This window comes from Haliaeetus leucocephalus, unplaced genomic scaffold (genome assembly GCF_000737465.1).
Source record: "Haliaeetus leucocephalus isolate CR32 unplaced genomic scaffold, Haliaeetus_leucocephalus-4.0 Scaffold207, whole genome shotgun sequence".
Classification (NCBI taxonomy): Eukaryota; Metazoa; Chordata; class Aves; order Accipitriformes; family Accipitridae; genus Haliaeetus; species Haliaeetus leucocephalus.
In genome coordinates this window covers 816508-834861 of record NW_010972643.1, presented here as the reverse complement: position 1 = coordinate 834861, position 18354 = coordinate 816508, and the positions used below count along the sequence as shown (strand labels likewise).

At 41.1% G+C, this 18354-nt stretch overlaps 1 protein-coding gene across 1 annotated transcript in view; it reads left to right on the top strand.

The window, feature by feature from the left end:
- The window catches only part of DST (dystonin), a 306520-nt gene that overhangs the window by 16663 nt on the left and 271503 nt on the right, over window positions 1-18354 (top strand). The window contains exon 4 of the mRNA XM_010566374.1: window positions 17447-17654. Coding sequence (XP_010564676.1) covers window positions 17447-17654 — 208 coding nt within the window. The remainder of the gene's footprint in view (window positions 1-17446; window positions 17655-18354) is intronic.

The window sequence follows — 18354 nt, the reverse complement described above, 5'->3', positions numbered from 1 at the left end:
GCCAGTGTTAAGGGGCTTGAACTACTTCTATTAAGCCAATATTATTAAAAAAGTAACTATTGAGCATACCTTAAAAAAGATTATCTTGAGGTTGCTCCAACCAAACTGAACCTTCCTAGATTTGTGTTAATTGAGCACCAAGAATTATCAGTGAGCTCTGAAGCTGGTTTGAGAAAGAGCATTCCCTAGTGGAAGTACATTGCCTGAGAGAGCAAGAAACTTGCGCAAAGAAAGCCAGAGCTGCCAAAAACTGCCAGAATTTTTACCTTTTAGCAGATATATGTCGTTTCTCTGCTTCCACTTCACTACTCCCCAATTTCCTCTATTCTCTCATGCTTCTACTTACTATTTTACTCTGCTGCTGTTTCTGTGGTTTAGTTTGATCTGATGGATTCATCTTCTGCTCTTCTTAAAGGATCTGCTCTTCCTTTCTTCTCAAGCGTCTCCCTTTTACTCCCATCCTATCTTGCTCTCTAGACTACTTTGTCTAACTCTGTTATTCTTACTAGGTCTTCAGCCTCTCACCAGGCTCTCCTCCCTTCATTGCTTGCTTCTGGTCCTTTCCCCGCTTTGTTGTCCTTCCTTCATCTCTTCCATCATTTCCTCTATATTTTCTATTCCACTCGTGTTTTTTCAATTTTCTTTTTTGTTTGATTGTTCTTAATTTTTTCCATGGCACGTCTATGCCAAGGGTAAGCCTGCCTGTAATAGCTCAGGCTATTACCAATATGGGAAAAAGAGCATCAGTGGTGCTGAATTAAAGAGATAAAACTGTGGAAATGGTGTAAGCAGCAAAACAGGCTTTGAAGAATGGATTAGTGAAGCAAAGAAAGCCCTGCTTTTCCCCAGTCAGTAACACGTCAGGGACTTCAGGACCAGCAAAGAAAAAGAAGTATAAGAATAGAAAATGCACATTATTACTATATAACTTCACTTTCCTGTCATTTCATGGGTCTATGCTGTGTCTGACAAGACCTACCACTTAAACAATAATAAATCCTAGATTTAGAGAAAACTTCTCTCAGTGCTGTCACCATTATGTCACTATCTTGAAATTGCTTTTGCAGTATATCTTTTATGCAACATTATATAGTTCTTTTGATAGCCTTTTGTTCTACAGCCTTGATGAACTCACATTTCTACAAAAAAGAATAAATCATTATCTTTATTAGACTACGATCCAGAAAACATAAGTCACCAATTTCATTTCTCATGGACGTTGTAAGTTATTCTGAATGTATTATTAACACTATGGTGACAGAGTGAATAAGGGTCATGCCGTGACAAATCACTGCAGCGTTGTGAAGTTCCACGCACTCACAATGTCGTCCATCCCACAGGTTGTTGCAGCTTTATTCCACTTAGTCTCAGCATCTTGAAGATGAGAGACTTTTGGCCTTTACCTTTGTACAGTTTTACATGATTCAGTGCCAGAAATGCTCTTGTTAGTCTGCATAATTTATTTCCATTATTTTTTCCTGTTATTCCTAGCTCTGCCCACTTGAGCCACTTTAAATAAATCATCCGTTGTCTTGATGTTTACACTGTGGAAATAGTTGTAGACAGCTACGGCCATATCCTGCTTAGTCATTTCTTGAAAAAAATTATGTATGATGTCTGCTAACAAGAAGACATAATTTCTCCTCATAAAACAGTTCTTCTTCTGATCATTTTTGTTGTTTTTTTCCTACTCATGCTTTTTTGTCCCTATTTTCTGACAAGGGAGAATGGTATTTCCAAAGTAACTATAAAACAGCCTTATGGAAAGATTTTTCTTTGCTCCAGGAAATTTTTGACTAGTCAGTCCAAAAATATGTTAGCCTGTTTTGTTGCCATATTAAGATATATGCTTAAAGACCTTTCAAATATTTCATTAAAAGTTTTGTTGGACGTTTAGATGCTAGGCTTCCTTATTCCTGCTAATTTAGACTATTTTATATTTGGATGGTTTTGTTGTGTCTAGATCTTGTTTCGCAGTTTCCTAGCCACAGCTATAATTATCTGAATTTGCTTGGATTATTTCTCACTTCCTGTGTAGTAATCTGAGGTCTTTCAAGTATTGTCCCTGATCTTGTCAGAAGTAAATTAGGTGTAATTGTGTGTATGGGAGTAATCCCACTGAAGACAATAATTGCTCGCCTTGAAAATCTACATGAGGAGATGTTTACAGAAGTAGAACATCAGTTTTCTCTGAAAATTTCTTTTTTTTTTACACCTTCCAGGCCATTAATGAAGATATTAAATACATTTTGTCCTAATACTGATCCTTACCAGACAGAATTCATAGCCATTTTCACTTTATTTTATTCATCTTACTGCAGTGCAATGTCAACGTAATGGTGTGCAGCTCACCCCTTTTAAGGCATATTGTTGTATCTTGTGCCCTGTAGGTCATCCTCTCATTGGTGGCTGTATTATTTCTGCTGATATTCACTATAGGTAACAGTTTTACATTAACTTCACACCGAGGAGAGTACAGATACCTATTACTGAAGCGTGCTTTGAATTTTTGAACACAATGGAGAACTCTTGAGAAGAAACAGAACAGTGTTCTTTAAATTAGCATGACTTAATGCAAGTCAAAGGAGTGGTACATATCACTCCTTTGAAGAATCGGGTAGCTGATTCTGTATGGGTAGTTAAATTTTCTGACGGTGTGGAACAGTGCGCAAAAGTCTCCTCTTGTGAGCTTGCTGCTCTCCAGCAGTACTTCTCCAGGGCAAATTTTAAACTGGGGGTTTTATCACAAGCATTTTGAAATATTTTTAATATTTCTATATTTTAAATAGTGGTCTGCTCTGAAGCAAAAGTATAAAAGTCTGCAAGTTATTGATAGTTTTTTTCCTGTGCTGGCCTGGAACCAAAAGATGGCTTTGAGTTTGTGTAAACATATCTGGCTCCTGAGCTATGGAGTCAGTTAGACATACAGTTCTGCCAAATTCTAATTTCACCTGTATGTCTAAATACATATTTGAAAAGAGATGCTGTCAAAGCAGCATCTTTTGACATCTCCATTGTTAACCAGTTTGAAGGGCTCCTAAATTGCCTTACTCATGCAGCCACCAAGGATTGCATTTGTCATAACAGGATCACTGTAAGACATGTGGCAGATGAGACTACAGAGACTGGAGCATAAATAAACCCAGTTCCTTCACTTTCAGATGTGAAATCCCTGTTTCTACTTAAAAGCCTTGTACTTCACACATACAAACTTACTGGTCTATTTTGACCCGGCACTGTAGCAACAGCATATATTGAGGTGATTATCTACTGAATAGTGTTAAAAAAAAAAAAGTATTTCTGAAGTCACCTACAAAGAATAAACTGATGACAAATAGTCATCTCGGAAGCACTGCTGCTTGTAGGTATCCCTCAATGCCTCCTAATGAACCTGTGTCTAATTATTTAAAGACTGCCCTTTGCTGAAGCAGTTCAGCTCCTTAGGGGTGGGTGCAGCGTTGCTACAAGTCACTACAAGGTAACAGAGAGGGGGGTCAGATGTCTGGGGGGGTCACATGTAAAAAATCTACTGATGTGTGCAGCTTCATTTGAATCCACTGAGACTACTCTCATGACTGAAGTGAAGCTTGCACTGTACAGACTCGGATGACACAAGCTTGAAAGCAAAGTTAATCAGTTTCTAATGCATGTAAAAGCATAAGTTGTCCCATCCATGGTCTTATTCAGCTATTCTGGTTTTTGCTTTTATGTGTTTAAGCCTTAAAATTTACGAGAAAACCAGTATTACAATTCTGTAAGAAAAACATTTGGGAGGTTTTTTAAACATCTGATACTAAACCATTTATAGAAGAAGTCTGAGTATTAGTTGAGACTTAGCTTACTTGAGATTAAATTTTTCATATGGATGAAGTTGTTCTACAGGGCTTTTTACGAGTTTTTAATATGTCTCATTAAGTAATTGCCATTTCATTTTATTAATTTCCACTTCTTCTTACTCTGGTGTTATTTACTAGTTTTCCAATACCATGATGTACTTTATGTGATATTTGAATCACCTAATACAGATGACATACAAAAATGACTCATTACCCTGCACAAGACTTGGTTAATTCCAAGTATTAGCTATTTAATCTATAGATTGCATTCATAGGTTCTTCTGAAGACATCTGCTTGTGTTGGATTGTGTCTCCGGCGAATCACATTTAGAAGCAAATATGGCAAAACATTATCATATCATCTTTCACCTTCAGCATTTTTATTAACATCATATTAATGTTCTCAAAATGTATGACAAAGCTGTGCGCTACCAGACTCTGCATGCACGTGTATGTACACAGACACGCGCGTGCATGCGTCCTCTCTCAGGATAATTTGAGCACAGCCACAATGAAGAAATGCAGGGAACATGTGAATGAAAAAGGGAAACAAGGACTGGATTTTTTGCTCTAAGACCTAAAGGATATTGATGGGGAATTTGAGAAGCACCCGAGAGTTTATTAGGTTTTTAACAATATTTAAGCATCTAGCCATATTAAACATTTTTAAAAATACCTCAAGGAACATATTTTATGTGTGTAGGATCTTTGCAAATACGACTATAAATGCTAAATCCAGTCATCTTTGAAATAAAGAGAAAGCCTTCAGTGGCCATTAGGTTGGCTTCAAAGGTACCTCTTCTCTTTCCAAACATACACACGCCTACCTAGAGACTGTTTACTTCTCTTTCTTGGACTGTTGTATTTTATTGCTTTTCTTTTAGCAAATAATTCCTCACTGATAAATTCTTCGTAAACGGTTTTGCACTAAGACTTCATTTTCCCACTGTTCTGCTATCTTCTGTGGCCTCCTCCCTTGCTCCCTGCTCCCAACTTCCTCTTGGCTGCTTTTCCTTCTCCACCCTGCAGCCCATCTATTGCATTGCAGCAAATGCCCATTTCTTCCACTCCTTTTGCCCAGCTCCTAGGCAGTTTAGATTTTTGAAGCGATTTCTTAAAGGTGTAGTGCCATGATTTTCACTAGGCCAGGGAGGCGATGTCTTTAAAACTACTTTTTGTTAAAACACAATGGTAACAAGTTAAGAATTAGATCTGAGATTTAAAATTATTGTTGTCTTTCTAGTGATTTTTTTTCCTATGGATGAGTTATTACAGCTATTAAGCGTAGTGCAAAAGAAACAGTTAATTGCAATAGTGCTAATAATTATTCATAGAATCATAGAATCATTTAGGTTGGAAAAGACCTTCAAGATCATTGAGTCCAACCATCATCCATGCCCACTAAACCATGTTCTGGAGTACCTTGTCTACGTGCTTTTTTGTATACCTCCAGGGATGGTGACTCGACCACTTCCCTGGGCAGCCTGTTCCAATGCCTGACAACCCTCTCAGTAATGAAATTTTTCCTAATATCCAACCTAAATCTCCCTTGCTGCAACTTGAGGCCATTTCCTCTCATCCTATCACCAGCCACCTGACAGAAGAGGCCAGTGCCCACCTCACTACAACCCTTCAGGTAGTTGTAGAGAGTGATAAGGTGTCCCCTCAGCCTCCTTTTCTCCAGAGAATTGATGACACGTGTATGTAAAAGTACATAGAAATAAGCATAGCATTAACAGTACAAATCCACATTTAGGGCAGCACCTTAACTGACTTTACTGCTAGCTCTTATTTGGAGAGTTAAGGTCATTTGAATTAATTGTCCCCTGTAGTAGCACATCATGCTTGTTTTGAGTGTATTTACTCAGATTTACACTTGTGTGGTTGAAAATAGCATCAACTGTATGTTATTTTTCTATACACAGTTTCAAATCATCCTACACCTGAGGGCAAAGCCCTCTACTGCAACAGGTTTTGTCTTGATAGGTAAGCTGATGCCTGATGCCATACAATTTTTATTTTGTCTGTATCAGTTTTCATTCCCAGGGCAAATGGTTATTTACTGAAAATGGGATAAGAGTTTAAAAAAGTCTGGCTTTGTTTGATCTAAAGTTTGAAAGAGGGTCAAAGCGCACCCTTGGTCCTTGGAGCTGGAGCTAACTTACTGCTAAATTAGAAGTGAATGAGATAAAATATTCTTCAACTGTTGTATGAAAGAAGTAGAGCTGTAAAACTCCGCCTTGAAAAATGTCTAATAGGTTTTTTTCCACTGTTATTTTGCCATGACTTGTATTAACTGGGATTTTGTTGTTCATTGATAAAATTATACTACATGTATGCAGTGTAGCCTCACTCAGAAATTAAATTTTTAACTGTTGAGATTTTTTTTTTTAAATCCCAGTGTCCTTCCTTGAGAGGTAGTAATATAAACCTAAGCTGCTAAAACGTGCTAGCAGTCTTAACTGTATGAAAAAACATTTTATGCAAGTGATCATAAATAGTAAATTCTGTTCAGTAGCTGAAAGCAGGTTAAAAAAAATATTAATTGGCTCTGATTTTGTTATGATGGTGTTGTGTGCACAACTTAAAATGACCAGTAATTGTCTCACAGATGCACAGTAATTATAGTCTAAATGCAGATGCTTCCTTTTCCTTCACTGCCACAGGAGTCACTCTTCAGAGCTGTATTATGTAACATCCTACTTTGGTGCACAAACAGCACATCTTTATATAGCAAGGGACTCCCTTATCCATTTGTGTTTATATATAACACTATGCATGGGTATTATGTTAAAAGAATAGTTTGGCAAAGGCAAGTCTTCAAATGTTAGGAAGTGCCGGAATTAAGGTTACACATGCAGCTTTAATTCAGTCAATTATGCATCTGCGTTGTCATATAGACTTTAACTATATGATGGCATACTGTTTTTTCACAGGATGTACTCTGTATTCATTGTAGGATGGAAGTGCTCTTAGGATGACTCTTATGCGTAGGAGTTCCGCTGCAGAAGTTGTAAAGTGTGTAAATGAATAAAACAGGAGATTGCAGGAAGAGAGAGGATGTCTTCTTTAAAAAGCAGCGAGTGCTGCTTTGGAGATTGAAGGGTGGGCACAAGGTACTGTGAACGTGCTGAACAAGTGGCTTTTAAAACACTTTTTATCTTCCATTTTCTAAGTGCCTGACTCAAAGCGTGTAGTTGGGTTTATAAAAGTACTCAAGCTGTCATTCACCACTGAACTCTGTGTGAGCTGTGGTCTGAGTATACCGATATGTAATTCTAATAACTCTTAAAAATCAGAGATCCCTGGCATCTCCATTTGACCTAGGTATCAAAATTGACCTTCTGGTTTCAGTTTGCATCCTGTGTAATGGCAAAGATCATTAGTATTTGTGAAGCAGTCAGATACTACTGTAGCGATGAGGACCACAAAACAGTCTATGAAATAATAATTTCTTCTTCACACCAGCTTTTGAATAGCAAGAAGTAAGTTAAGTTCTGGGGCTGCCCATTGAACAGAGGATGACAAAACAAAATACTGAACAACTGTTTATGGAGTGAATATCACCCATCATTTGCACTAAATAAGAGCAAGACATTGGGGATGTAATAGTATACAATCACATCATTATGACTTCATCATGATGTACGAATAAACAGGCTGAACTAAGGTTGCATGGTGAACCTTGAATCTGGGATTTCATAACATTTTAGTGCTTGACTTTGCAACCTTAAGAAAAATATTTTAACAAGAACTTTGTGTTTAATTTCCTACTGTTGTTAAAAAAGTAAACTTAAAGCTCCATTGTGCAGCTCATCAGCAGGCTTTGACACTTGAACTACAACACAGAAAATTCTGCTATTGGATTTCAGGGAGAGACTGACAATATTTGTATTCCTCCATATGGATCAGTAACACAGGGGAAGATGTATTTTCTTCTAGAGGAACTCTCAGATATTTGCTAATGGCCAGAGTTGGGGTGAAATTTCCTTTTCCTGCCAGGCTCCTTAGGGGGACACGCTTTCTTGTGGTCACTCTTCCCAAGCGTGGCTCTTTCTGCCCTGTCTCCTCCAGCCTGTTCCTGACCAACGCTGGCTCCTTCCTCATCGCCCAGTCCTCACCCCTCTGTTGACCTCAGTCCTCCTCCTCTTGGTTTGTCGGTCCTTGTGTCCCTCCTTCACGTCACGGGCCTTCCCAGGCTCACCCGGTCAGTCATCTCGTTGCTCCGAGACACTTGTTCAACCAGTCTCTTTGATTTCTGTGTCTCCCTGTGGCCTCTGGCTGCATGCATACTTCCTTGGCTCTTGTCTCTCTTCTTGGAGACCTCCTCACACACAGTTCCTACCCTCCTTGTTCATCAGAGTACCTTCTCCAGAGCCTTTTAGTGATGCAATACCAGTTTCATGCTAGCTCATCGGATCCTTAGCTCTCCCCTGATCCGCTCTCTCAGCATTGAAGGTTCCTAGTCCCACTTGTTACCTTGCAGGTCCATATCTCCTCCGGTCTTTATCCACAGAGCCTGCTGCTCCCTTGAACGCTTCACAGCTGCAGCTCCCAGACTCTGCCAGTCTCTGTGTTTGTCCCTCAGGCTGTCAGTCCCAGAGTAATTTCTCCAGCCCTTTCCTCCAGCGCACCGGTTCCGGTGTTTGTCCTTTCTACATTCAGATTGTATGGCTTCTTCCTCTTCTTCCTCTTCGCACGGCTGAGTGAGTCACAGAGAGCGTAAAAGAAACGGTCTCCTGCCTGTCAGGTCTGGCGCATGCCCTCCCCTGCTCTCCGTGCCTTTTGCCCACGCTGCCATCAGCCTGCAACCACAGCAGGTAACTATTAGATTGGAAAGACTAGTTTTGCCTCCACATCTCCAAGCTGGAAGGATCCTGCTCAGCTCCTCAGCGGGGATGGTGGGTGTCCTGAGAGGGGAGGTAAGAGCTGCGAGGGTGGAATTTGCTTGGTCGGTCTGTGATGATGGGGTATCGCTCCTGCAGCTGTAAGAGTCTTGAGAGGCTTTGTTCAGTGGGTGCCAATCTGAAGAGATTTTCATTGATATATTCAAAACACGGCCATGTTAAAAAAAAAAAAATCTGGCAAAATCGCATTGGTAGTCAGCTGTGCCCTAGGAATAGTTAAATCAAACTATTTAACTTTGCAAAGAAGGACTACTAGCAGATGAGGAGAGATTAAAAGAAATTGACTTGCTCAGCAAAACCAAAAAAAGGCTGAGAGGTACAATGCAGGCTATGAACACATCAGGGAAGCAAAACCGGTATTTAAGGAAATGAACGCTGTTGTTGCAAAAACCCAAAAGACCAGGAATAAGTTTCAGGTGGCAGCTAGAGGAAGATTACTTGTAATCAAGAGAGCAGTAAGTTCTGGAGCAGCTTCCTCATCAGAGCAGGGAGATCAAACCCAAACTTTAAAAGCTTTACTTTATACTCCCTGACACCAGGGATAGCAGATGATATTTGTAGCTCGAAGACTTATCACTCTGACAAATGTAGGCAGATTTTTAACAAAGATGGCAAAAGGCCTATGTCTAGCTTAAAGGATACTTGTAGTTGAAGTAATCCATCCCAAAGCCTAGAGTCTTCTCAAAAAAGATCACTGGGATGTTTTTTTAGTGTTGACACATAACTGCTGGGTATTTTCATCATCTTGCTCTCAGGCTTCTCAGTCAGCCTTTGACTAAAAATTTTCAAGAAAATTAAACTTTGGGCTGGGAATATTTTCAAGCAAACATAAGATAAGGCAACTTAAAGTGGATTTTGTAAGAGAAGACAATCCGATAACTTAATTATTAACAGTATTACTAGTGTTGTGTAATTATAAGAACCTGTATTTTCAAATAGTTCAATGTTGATTGATTGCTGGATCAAGTCTTGAAACTTTGTTTTAAAACATGGGATTGAAACAGTTTGAAAAGAACAAACGAATACTTAATTCTATAGGAGGGAAACTTATCAGTCAGGAATGTTAACAGTTGTTACTAAAAGCAGAATATCAATACCACTTTTTTAGATTTTCATTATGCCATTTTAAAAACTTCTTCCAAGTCCTCCTTTTATTTTTTCCTTGAAAACAATCTGTGCCCATGAGAGATTCAAAAGCTACTTAGAACTTTAATTTGTTGTTTGCTGGCCAGAGGGTTTTCATACTGTGATAAACAAAATTACTCCTGCCATAAAAGGTATGCTATCAAAACATACATAGAATACAATCTACAATGAGAAGTTTAGAAGGCTGAGGAAGGTATTTGAAAATAGACGATTTCTTATTCCAGACTCTTCCTTTGTTATATGGTTGGCCTTGTAGGTGTAGTAAGCAAATAAAACTGTGTGCCTTCCTCAAACCTTAGTTTTTCTGTTAAGTTATTCTCTTTTGTGTCTGGCAGACTGGGGGGATCTGAATAGATGTGAGATAGCTGCAATTAAAAATTAATACAAAATTTATTTTTAGGTAATGGGAAGACTTTTTGCAACAGTGATATACAGCAGACATCATGCAGAATTTGCATTTATTTTACAGAAATAAGTCATACTTTTGAGACCATAAAATCCTGATATTTTAGGTATTAATATCTACGAAGGATTAATTTTGAAACATGATATTTATAATGGAAGTAGCACTTACATCTTGCTGATAGTTTTAGCATAAAACTCAACTAAAATGTCTATTCCCCATGCTGTAGCTTCCCAGATACTCAGAGCTCAAAATATTATCTTCCCATCCGCAAAATCTTCAGTACCTTTCTGTTGGCTTCTATAATGTAGGTAAACTATTTCAAGATTAAATCCTGCAATTCATGTTGAAAAATGTAGAGGAAATAGGTGAGGAATAAAGGAATGGATTAAATATGTAACATATCAGGACTGTCATGTTGATGATGTTATTAATTTTCCAGTGATATTCAAAAAGAATCCACATTTTTGTTAGCATAGTTTTACTAAGCAGCTTTTCAAGAGAACTGCTGGCTTTGGCACAACATGGCTAGTTTAATCTGAATGTTATTTGGCCCCATGTACATAGAGGTCTAGGTTACACTGAATGAAGTATGCCTTGCTTTTCAATTTATTCATTTGAAAAAGAAAAAAACAATAATCAGGATTTCCTTGCACAGCAACATACCTTTAAATGCCTTATTTTTCTCTTATGATAGCTATCTTCCTTGGTGGAAGTTGCTGAGATCTGTGGAGATTATCTTGACAGTATCTGATCCCCCAGCTCCTTCCACAGTTAACAGGGAGTTACACATGTGGAGCATCTCTCAACTTTCTGCTCTTGAAAAAGATCACCAATAAATGAAGTAAATGAAACAGAAACTCTACTTGTAGCGTAGTACTCGCTATTTTCTTTTTTTTTTAGCTACTAGAAGATGGTATCACTTCAGACCAATAAATATTTGAAATTTGGTGTATCTCTGCAGAATTGGTACATGAGGTGCATTGTGGTTTCTGTTGCCTCCATTGCACACGTCTCATCCAGGGACTATTTCAACGTTTTACCCAATTACTACCTAAAGCAGAATGTATTAGCAATCATCAGAGCAGGGATCAGAACCCAGCACTTCCTTATCCCTGGAGAGAGCCTTGCATGCTCTAATGCAGAACGCTATGCTCCCTCTTTCTCATTCCACACCAAGAAATCTTGAGGGGTTGGGGTTTTTTTTGTTGGTGGTTTTTTTTCCACCTGTACCACTTCCAGGAGGTTGTTGCAGAATAGTCTTTAGGCTGGCTGCTGGGAGATGAGGGTTTCAGCCTAGGTTTCAAGCTTCTTAAAACAATAAGGAAAAGGCAAACAGCTGATTCACTTCTTTTATGGTTCAAAAGAAACTAGTGCTCTCTGCTGTTAGGAAAGGATGACTGAATACCACTTTCAGGAGAAGGTTTGGGGGTGTCTTACATCCCTGAAGAATGAGATGCTGCATCATCCTGGGTGACCAGGTTTTTCTGACTACGTAGTTCCTACCAAAAACTCAGTTTTGCATCATGTCAGTTTTAGATGTGGAAGTAGATGGTTATCCAATAAACATAGTTTGATGTTACAAAATTCTATTGCAATGTCCGAGTACATACGTGGATCTAGCCCTTTATCCATTTTGAATTTCATGTCCTCAAGTAACCTATTTCTTTCATGAAAGTTGCCTCCATAATGTTATTTTCAAAGTGGGGGAATGGTAGGGATTGACCTACTAGCATCCGGAAAAGATTCCATCTCCTTTTGAAAACCTATGAAAGCATCAGAATTTCCTTATATAAGTACAGTCACAGGCTCAAAATGCATATGATGAATAAACACTGAATGCTTATTTCCACCTTCTCCTACCTTTAGAAAGAAAGAATGTAAATTCTCTCCACAAATCAGTAATTTGTCTTGATGTTTGAAAAGCCAACCTGTTCACAGAGGTAGTTTAACATAGAGTCAGACCCATGATGCTCAGGAGTTTCACATTTAGTGTATTTACCTTCCAGCTTTCTGCTTATTGCTTTATAAAATTAAATACAAACACAGAAACTCTGTAGTTATGTTTGTATATCCTGGTAATGTAGGCACTTTCAAGCATGGACGTTCTCTTAAATGACTGGCCCAGAACCAGAGAAAAATATTAATTTAATATGGTTGCATCTCCACTGGTGGATTTTTTTTTTTTTTTAAGCTTACCATAGTTGGTTTTACATTGCCCTTGCTTGTACTTTCATTTGTGTGTCTGCTTTGAATTTTGATCATTTCTGACAATATGCAGTCCGAAGGGACTCGCATAGCCTGATTACATACATTGGATATTTTGTTTTCTGCATTGCATTATCATCTAATCAGGTTAAAGTGGTAAAGATTTACTAATGGGAACATTCAGTTGCCCTAGATTTTGTCTTAAATTTATTAAGTTATTTTACTCTAAAAGTTGATCCACTTTCATATCATACAATCTGGGATGTTAAAGGACAAAAATAGCCTGTTACATTCAGCTGACATTCTGAATTATTCTAAACTAGGAGGGATTTTGTTGAAACACACTCAGTAAATCCATGATTCAAACACTCCATTTCTGTTCATATTTATCCATTGCCCATAATGAAAGAAAGGAAAATGTATTCCATGAATTCTGGGATAGTTTAGTGTAAGTGAAATACAAATAACTCATAACTAAACTGAAAATTAAATTTCAGTGAATGTTGACCTGTACTTCCCAACAGCTTCCAAAAACCAGCATGAAAGGACTCACTGCAGTGGAAAATCTTCTCAAAGATAAGATGTGAAAGTACAAGATATTTGATTAGAACTCAGTTGGCCAGCACAATCTCTGCTGTGTCATAAAGTCAGGGAATTCTTGCAATACAATAGTAATTCAGTATCAGCCTCTCGGCAGCTTTTGCCAGCTGGATTGCTTGATGGGAGTTTAAAACCTGACCTCTCCTAATGCTTCCGCCTCGAGGAATGACAGTGCAAAACCCACTGGTGTTCTTGAGGGTATCAGATCCTATGTAGGGGTGGCTTATCTGATATATGGTGCTGTGCGTTACCTTATACTATTTTCCAGCTACACTGTCTTCCACCTAGTTTCCACCTGATCTGCAGTGCCTCACCTATGACGAACAGTCCTTCTTTCCCTCCTCAAAGGAAATCATGCCTTGGTACACGGCCAAATCCCCCTTCCAAGAAGTATACTAAATACTTCTTTGAAATCATCCCCATTACTGGAAACCAGCTCTCTTTTATAGCACAGTAGCAAGCCTGACGCTCAGGCGGCTGCTGCAAATCACCTGATTGCAGAGAAAACCATAGACACTGGCAGAAATGACGTTTGCTCTCCTAAATGCTTGTCCTGAGCACTTTGCCTCCCGAGACACAGTGGTGAGGACTCCCTGTGCAGTTTGCACCCTCCTGTGGTACTGACGGCGAAACGATGCATTAAGTTTAATCCTGTACTTTGAATACAGACAAAACTGCTTAGATTTGCTTATGTATGACCAACGGGCTTCAATGCACAAGCTGTTATATGCATAACTGCTATGCAAATGCAACATTTCCCGCTGACCAACAACAGAGGCTACAGATAGGTCTTTAGGCTAATGAGCAGAAGGATGCATAATCGGAGGCATAGAATAAGGAGCTATAGCATCTGGGCTGTGACCTTATGGGCCTTCAAGCTAAGAAGGGTCAAGACCTGACCCTCGCTAAGTCCCAGAGTAGGCTAAGTAAGGATGTGCCTGATCAATATTTTAGTGGCTATAAAAGACACTTCACTCTCGTAACTCAAAAAAGTGTTGTGTATTATTAACAGTTATGTTTTTCACTTGCATACAGCAATGTGCTTTATAGAAAAATAACAGAAGTGCCTTACATATTTTGATTTTAACACAATATAACCGATGTTTTTTCACATGCTGTCCTAATTGGCCAGGAACCCTTTTCAGGATAGTACAGATGTTCTGCATTATTTTGTATTTTTTAAACTGGTTAATATGGTTGCTGTAATCACAGAATGCTTATTTGGGGCTTACAGCTATGGCATGGAAAACGTGTTTGCTAGAAACAAACAATCCAGTAGGATGAGTGGTAAACATGTTGTGAACAGTGGCTGCACAAAAGGAGAACAATTACAGACTTCTTATCAAAGCTATTAATTTACTCAAGCAAAGCAGTTGTTCAGTACATTATAAACGTCTTTGGAATAGCAAAGTCATGATTCTTAAAAATACTTACGTGCTTAATAGCTCTGTGTACGCATTACTCAGATGTATCTCCATGCTGAATAAAAAAAGAGGACTGCAATTAAGTTAGAAGTTGGCATTTCTTAGATGTCAGTTTGCTAGATTTTGCTATTATGAAAAATTCCTTTCCGAGCTTCCTACCTTGTTCTGAAAATAAGATAACGTGATTCCTGAGGAGTTAGTAAACTAACGTGGGTTTTGTTCATTCATTTTGATACGCATGCATTAAGTAAGGTAGAACGACTACTTAAAAGAGGATAGCTAGTTGTAATATACATAGATGGCAAAGATTGGTCTACCTTTGCCTGCTCAGTTTGATTTCTCAAAAATACAGGAGTGGGGTCCTCTCACATAGCTTATCTTCCAGTATTGTAGCATAGCTGACCAGAAGGACAGTCTCCTTATCCCTAAAATTGACATCTCAATAGAGTATGGAGAATATGTTCAGTTGTGTATATGAAACAATCACTCAACAGTGCTTTTGGTTTCTAAAGGTAGGAGAAACTAGAGGAGTTGTTATTATAAAAAATAAGAATGGGCTATTAAGGCCTCTTCTGAGAAAAGGAAATCCTACTGGATAAAAATTACAGCATACTTTCAAAGATAAATCTGAGACTTGAGCGATCTTTCTTCAAAGCTTCAATAACAACTGCTATTGTACTTTGTCCTTGCATATTCCCAGCTGCTACATAAATAGTAACAAACTGTCACTATAGCACCCTCACAACACCGTGTCTGGGCTCTTTCCATTTTTGTATTATAAACTAGAAACAAAGAAGGTGAAGAAATTGAAAGGCAAAATTGGTCTCCATAGGTCTGCGTGATCCAAAGGTACTAAGGGTTGCTGAGCAGCCAAGAGAAGATACAGGCCCGAAGCAGGATGTTCAGAGCTGGGATTAAAGGGAACACTTTCTCTTTGATGGCAAAAGCTGGAGCTAAGGACAGACCACAAGAAACCTAATCCCTGACTAAGCACATCAGGGGCCTGTTAGCCCCAGCTGGTACAGCAAAGTGCCCTCCATGCCCTGCAGCAAGCGGCGTACTTCCAGCTCCCATCAGGAAGACACCTGTATGTGACCATCCTGCTTTATGAGATCCTACAGAGTTTTAGCTTATTATATAAACTGGCAGCAAAATATTCCCAGCACTAGAACTAATTGTGAAGGCAATAAGAGACATCTCATGTTTCTGTTTTTCCACACTTATCTTGCTCTCTCCACATCACAATACAGTGAACAAGAATTCAGTTAATTGGTTTTTTTTTGTGTTCATTCCCTCCCTCTCTCCCCTTTCAAACTTCACCATGAAGTACTGTAGAAGGAGAAAAGAGGATTGGGATAGACACGAAGAAGGTCTGGAGGAACAACTACTAATAAGAGATCCCCTCTTATTTAGCGGATTATTTAACTGTATGTTATTGGCAGGTTTATGCATCGTGAAGAGTGCATCACATTGTTACTCTGGATTATGCAGATTTGAGTTTTAAAATGGGTAAAATACCCCTCAATGTAATAATGATTCACTTGTCCACCCCATGAGAACTGACAGTAAAAAGGTTCACACAGCAACAATAAATTTTATCAGATCTCAGTAACAGTACAAATTTCCCTTGTAAGTAAAGGTACATTTTAAGCCTTTTGGGGGGGGGGGGGAAGGCTACAAGCCAAGCCTAAAATAATAGCTATTTTAGTACCAAAAAATTTGGAATCTAGGTGGGCTGAATAAGGGCTACCTGCATAACAAAGTTGAGAACCTCTCCAAGTTGAGAACAGCATACCCCTAAAAATTAACATCACACCTGGACCAGCATCAGGTTACACTTTTGCAAGGCTGTCACAGTAGCTCCCATGTGAAATCACAAATCAAATCCATCCTTTTCTAGTCAGGTGCCTGGGAGAAACCACCAGTCTTTCCAATCAGAAAACGCAAAGGAAGAGAAATAGTGCTTTGCCCCCATCGTGTCCTGATAACTCGTGTATAACGTTGTATCCTAAATTCTCAAGGTGGTGTTGCAGGTGGTTACCGTTCACACATCTCCGTTTCCCACTTCGGCCTAAACAGGGAAGCTAGAAACGGCAGCATCCCTATCCCTGCAACTGCATCAGTGCTTATTTCTGCTTCTGGTAGCGCGTTTTTTTTTTTTTTTTTTTTGGGTAGCTTGGGAAATCTGAACGCGGATACAGTCCATAAGCCGAGATCAGCCGTTTGTTTGCCGAAAGTCTTGGCAAAGCGTGACCAAAAAGCCGGCTGTCGTGCCCCGCTACCCAAAGGGGCTGCTCTGAGGAACAGTATTCCCTCCTTCCTTCATTCCTTCCCTCCCCTCTAGCCAAGCCGCGCCGGCCTGTTCTGGGGACAGCGGGACAGGAGGAGGGGGCGCGGGGCTGGGGGTCCCCAGGAGCCCGGCGGGGGGGGGCTGCTTTCGGGCGTGGGTCCCTCCCAGAGACGGATTTACTGACCCACCTCAGCGGCAGATCTTTCTCTTGGCCTGGCGGGGGAGCCAAACGCTATCGATTCGTAGCTCGCAAGGATTGGTGTTTTTTTTTTTTTTTTTTTGGGTTTTTTTTTTTTCGGTTGTTGTCGCTGCCGGGTTTATTGTTGGAGAAGCGGGAGGCTCATTTGCGAGCTGGTTGCCCAGCCGCAGGCCTCAGCTCTCCCCCTACCTCCCTCCAAAATGCATTCCCGCTAAAGACCGCCTTTTTTTCTGGACGATCCCCCCCCCCCCATCCCCCCAAAATTCACAGCAATGGTGAGCGGCGACCCTCTCCCCTCCTTTATCCCGTGAGATGCTTTTCCACGCCACGCGGGGCGGGTACTCGCCGGTGCTCCCCGGAGGCCTCGCGTCCCGAAGCCGCTCCCCACGCACCCACCCACCCGCCTTGTCTGTCTGTCTGTCCCCCGTTGCAGAGCTCCGGCAACGCGTCCTACCGATGCTCCATGTCGTCTTCCGCCGATTTCTCCGACGAGGAAGATTTCAGCCAGAGGTCGGGGACGGTGTCGCCGGCGCCGGGGGACACGCTGCCGTGGAACCTGCCCAAACACGAACGGTCTAAGCGGAAAATCCAGGGCGGCTCCGTGCTGGACCCCGCCGAAAGGGCCGTGCTGCGCATCGCCGGTAAGGCGCGGCCGGGAGGGGGAGATAATGGGTGGGGGGGGGCAGAAGGACCCCCGGCCTGCCCGCCGCCCCTCCGAGTGGTGACTAAGCTCTTTGGCCCTGTTTTCCAGCTGGGTGGATTGATGCGTGGGGAGGGGGAAGTGAGCCGAAATACGCGCAGGTGCGCCCATTAAACTTTGATGCCAAAACGCATGTTTAGCGGCGCGGGGGGGGTCCCGCAGCCGCGGGTATCGGTCTTTTCAGCCGGTGTTTCGGCCGAGGGAAGCATCCCGCCTCCCCGGCTGGAAGCGGCGTCGGGGTCGGCCGCCGCGCAGGGAGAGGCCGCGGTCGATGGCCGCTCCGCGGGGGGAGGCGCCGGTCTTTGTCCGTGGGGGGCGGCGGGGGCCGGGGCTGCGCTCGGGAGGGGACGAGGACCCGGTGTGCCGAAGGCAGCAGCCCGGCGACAAATATCGAAAATACGGCGAAACGTCTGCTTCTTCCCGGCGAGAGCTGGGAAACCGCCTGTAAATGAATCCCAGGAAGATGCGGCGGTCCTCGGTTGCTCCCTGGGAAAAACCTCTGTTCCCCCCCCCCTTTTGCGTGGGCCTCCGCGGGTCCCCCCTCCCGGGACACCATTTCCCAGGGTAACCGCATCTTAACAGCGCTTATGGGGGGGGGGTCGCGGAGAACGCGAAATGGTAGAGGGTGCTCGGCGAGGCCA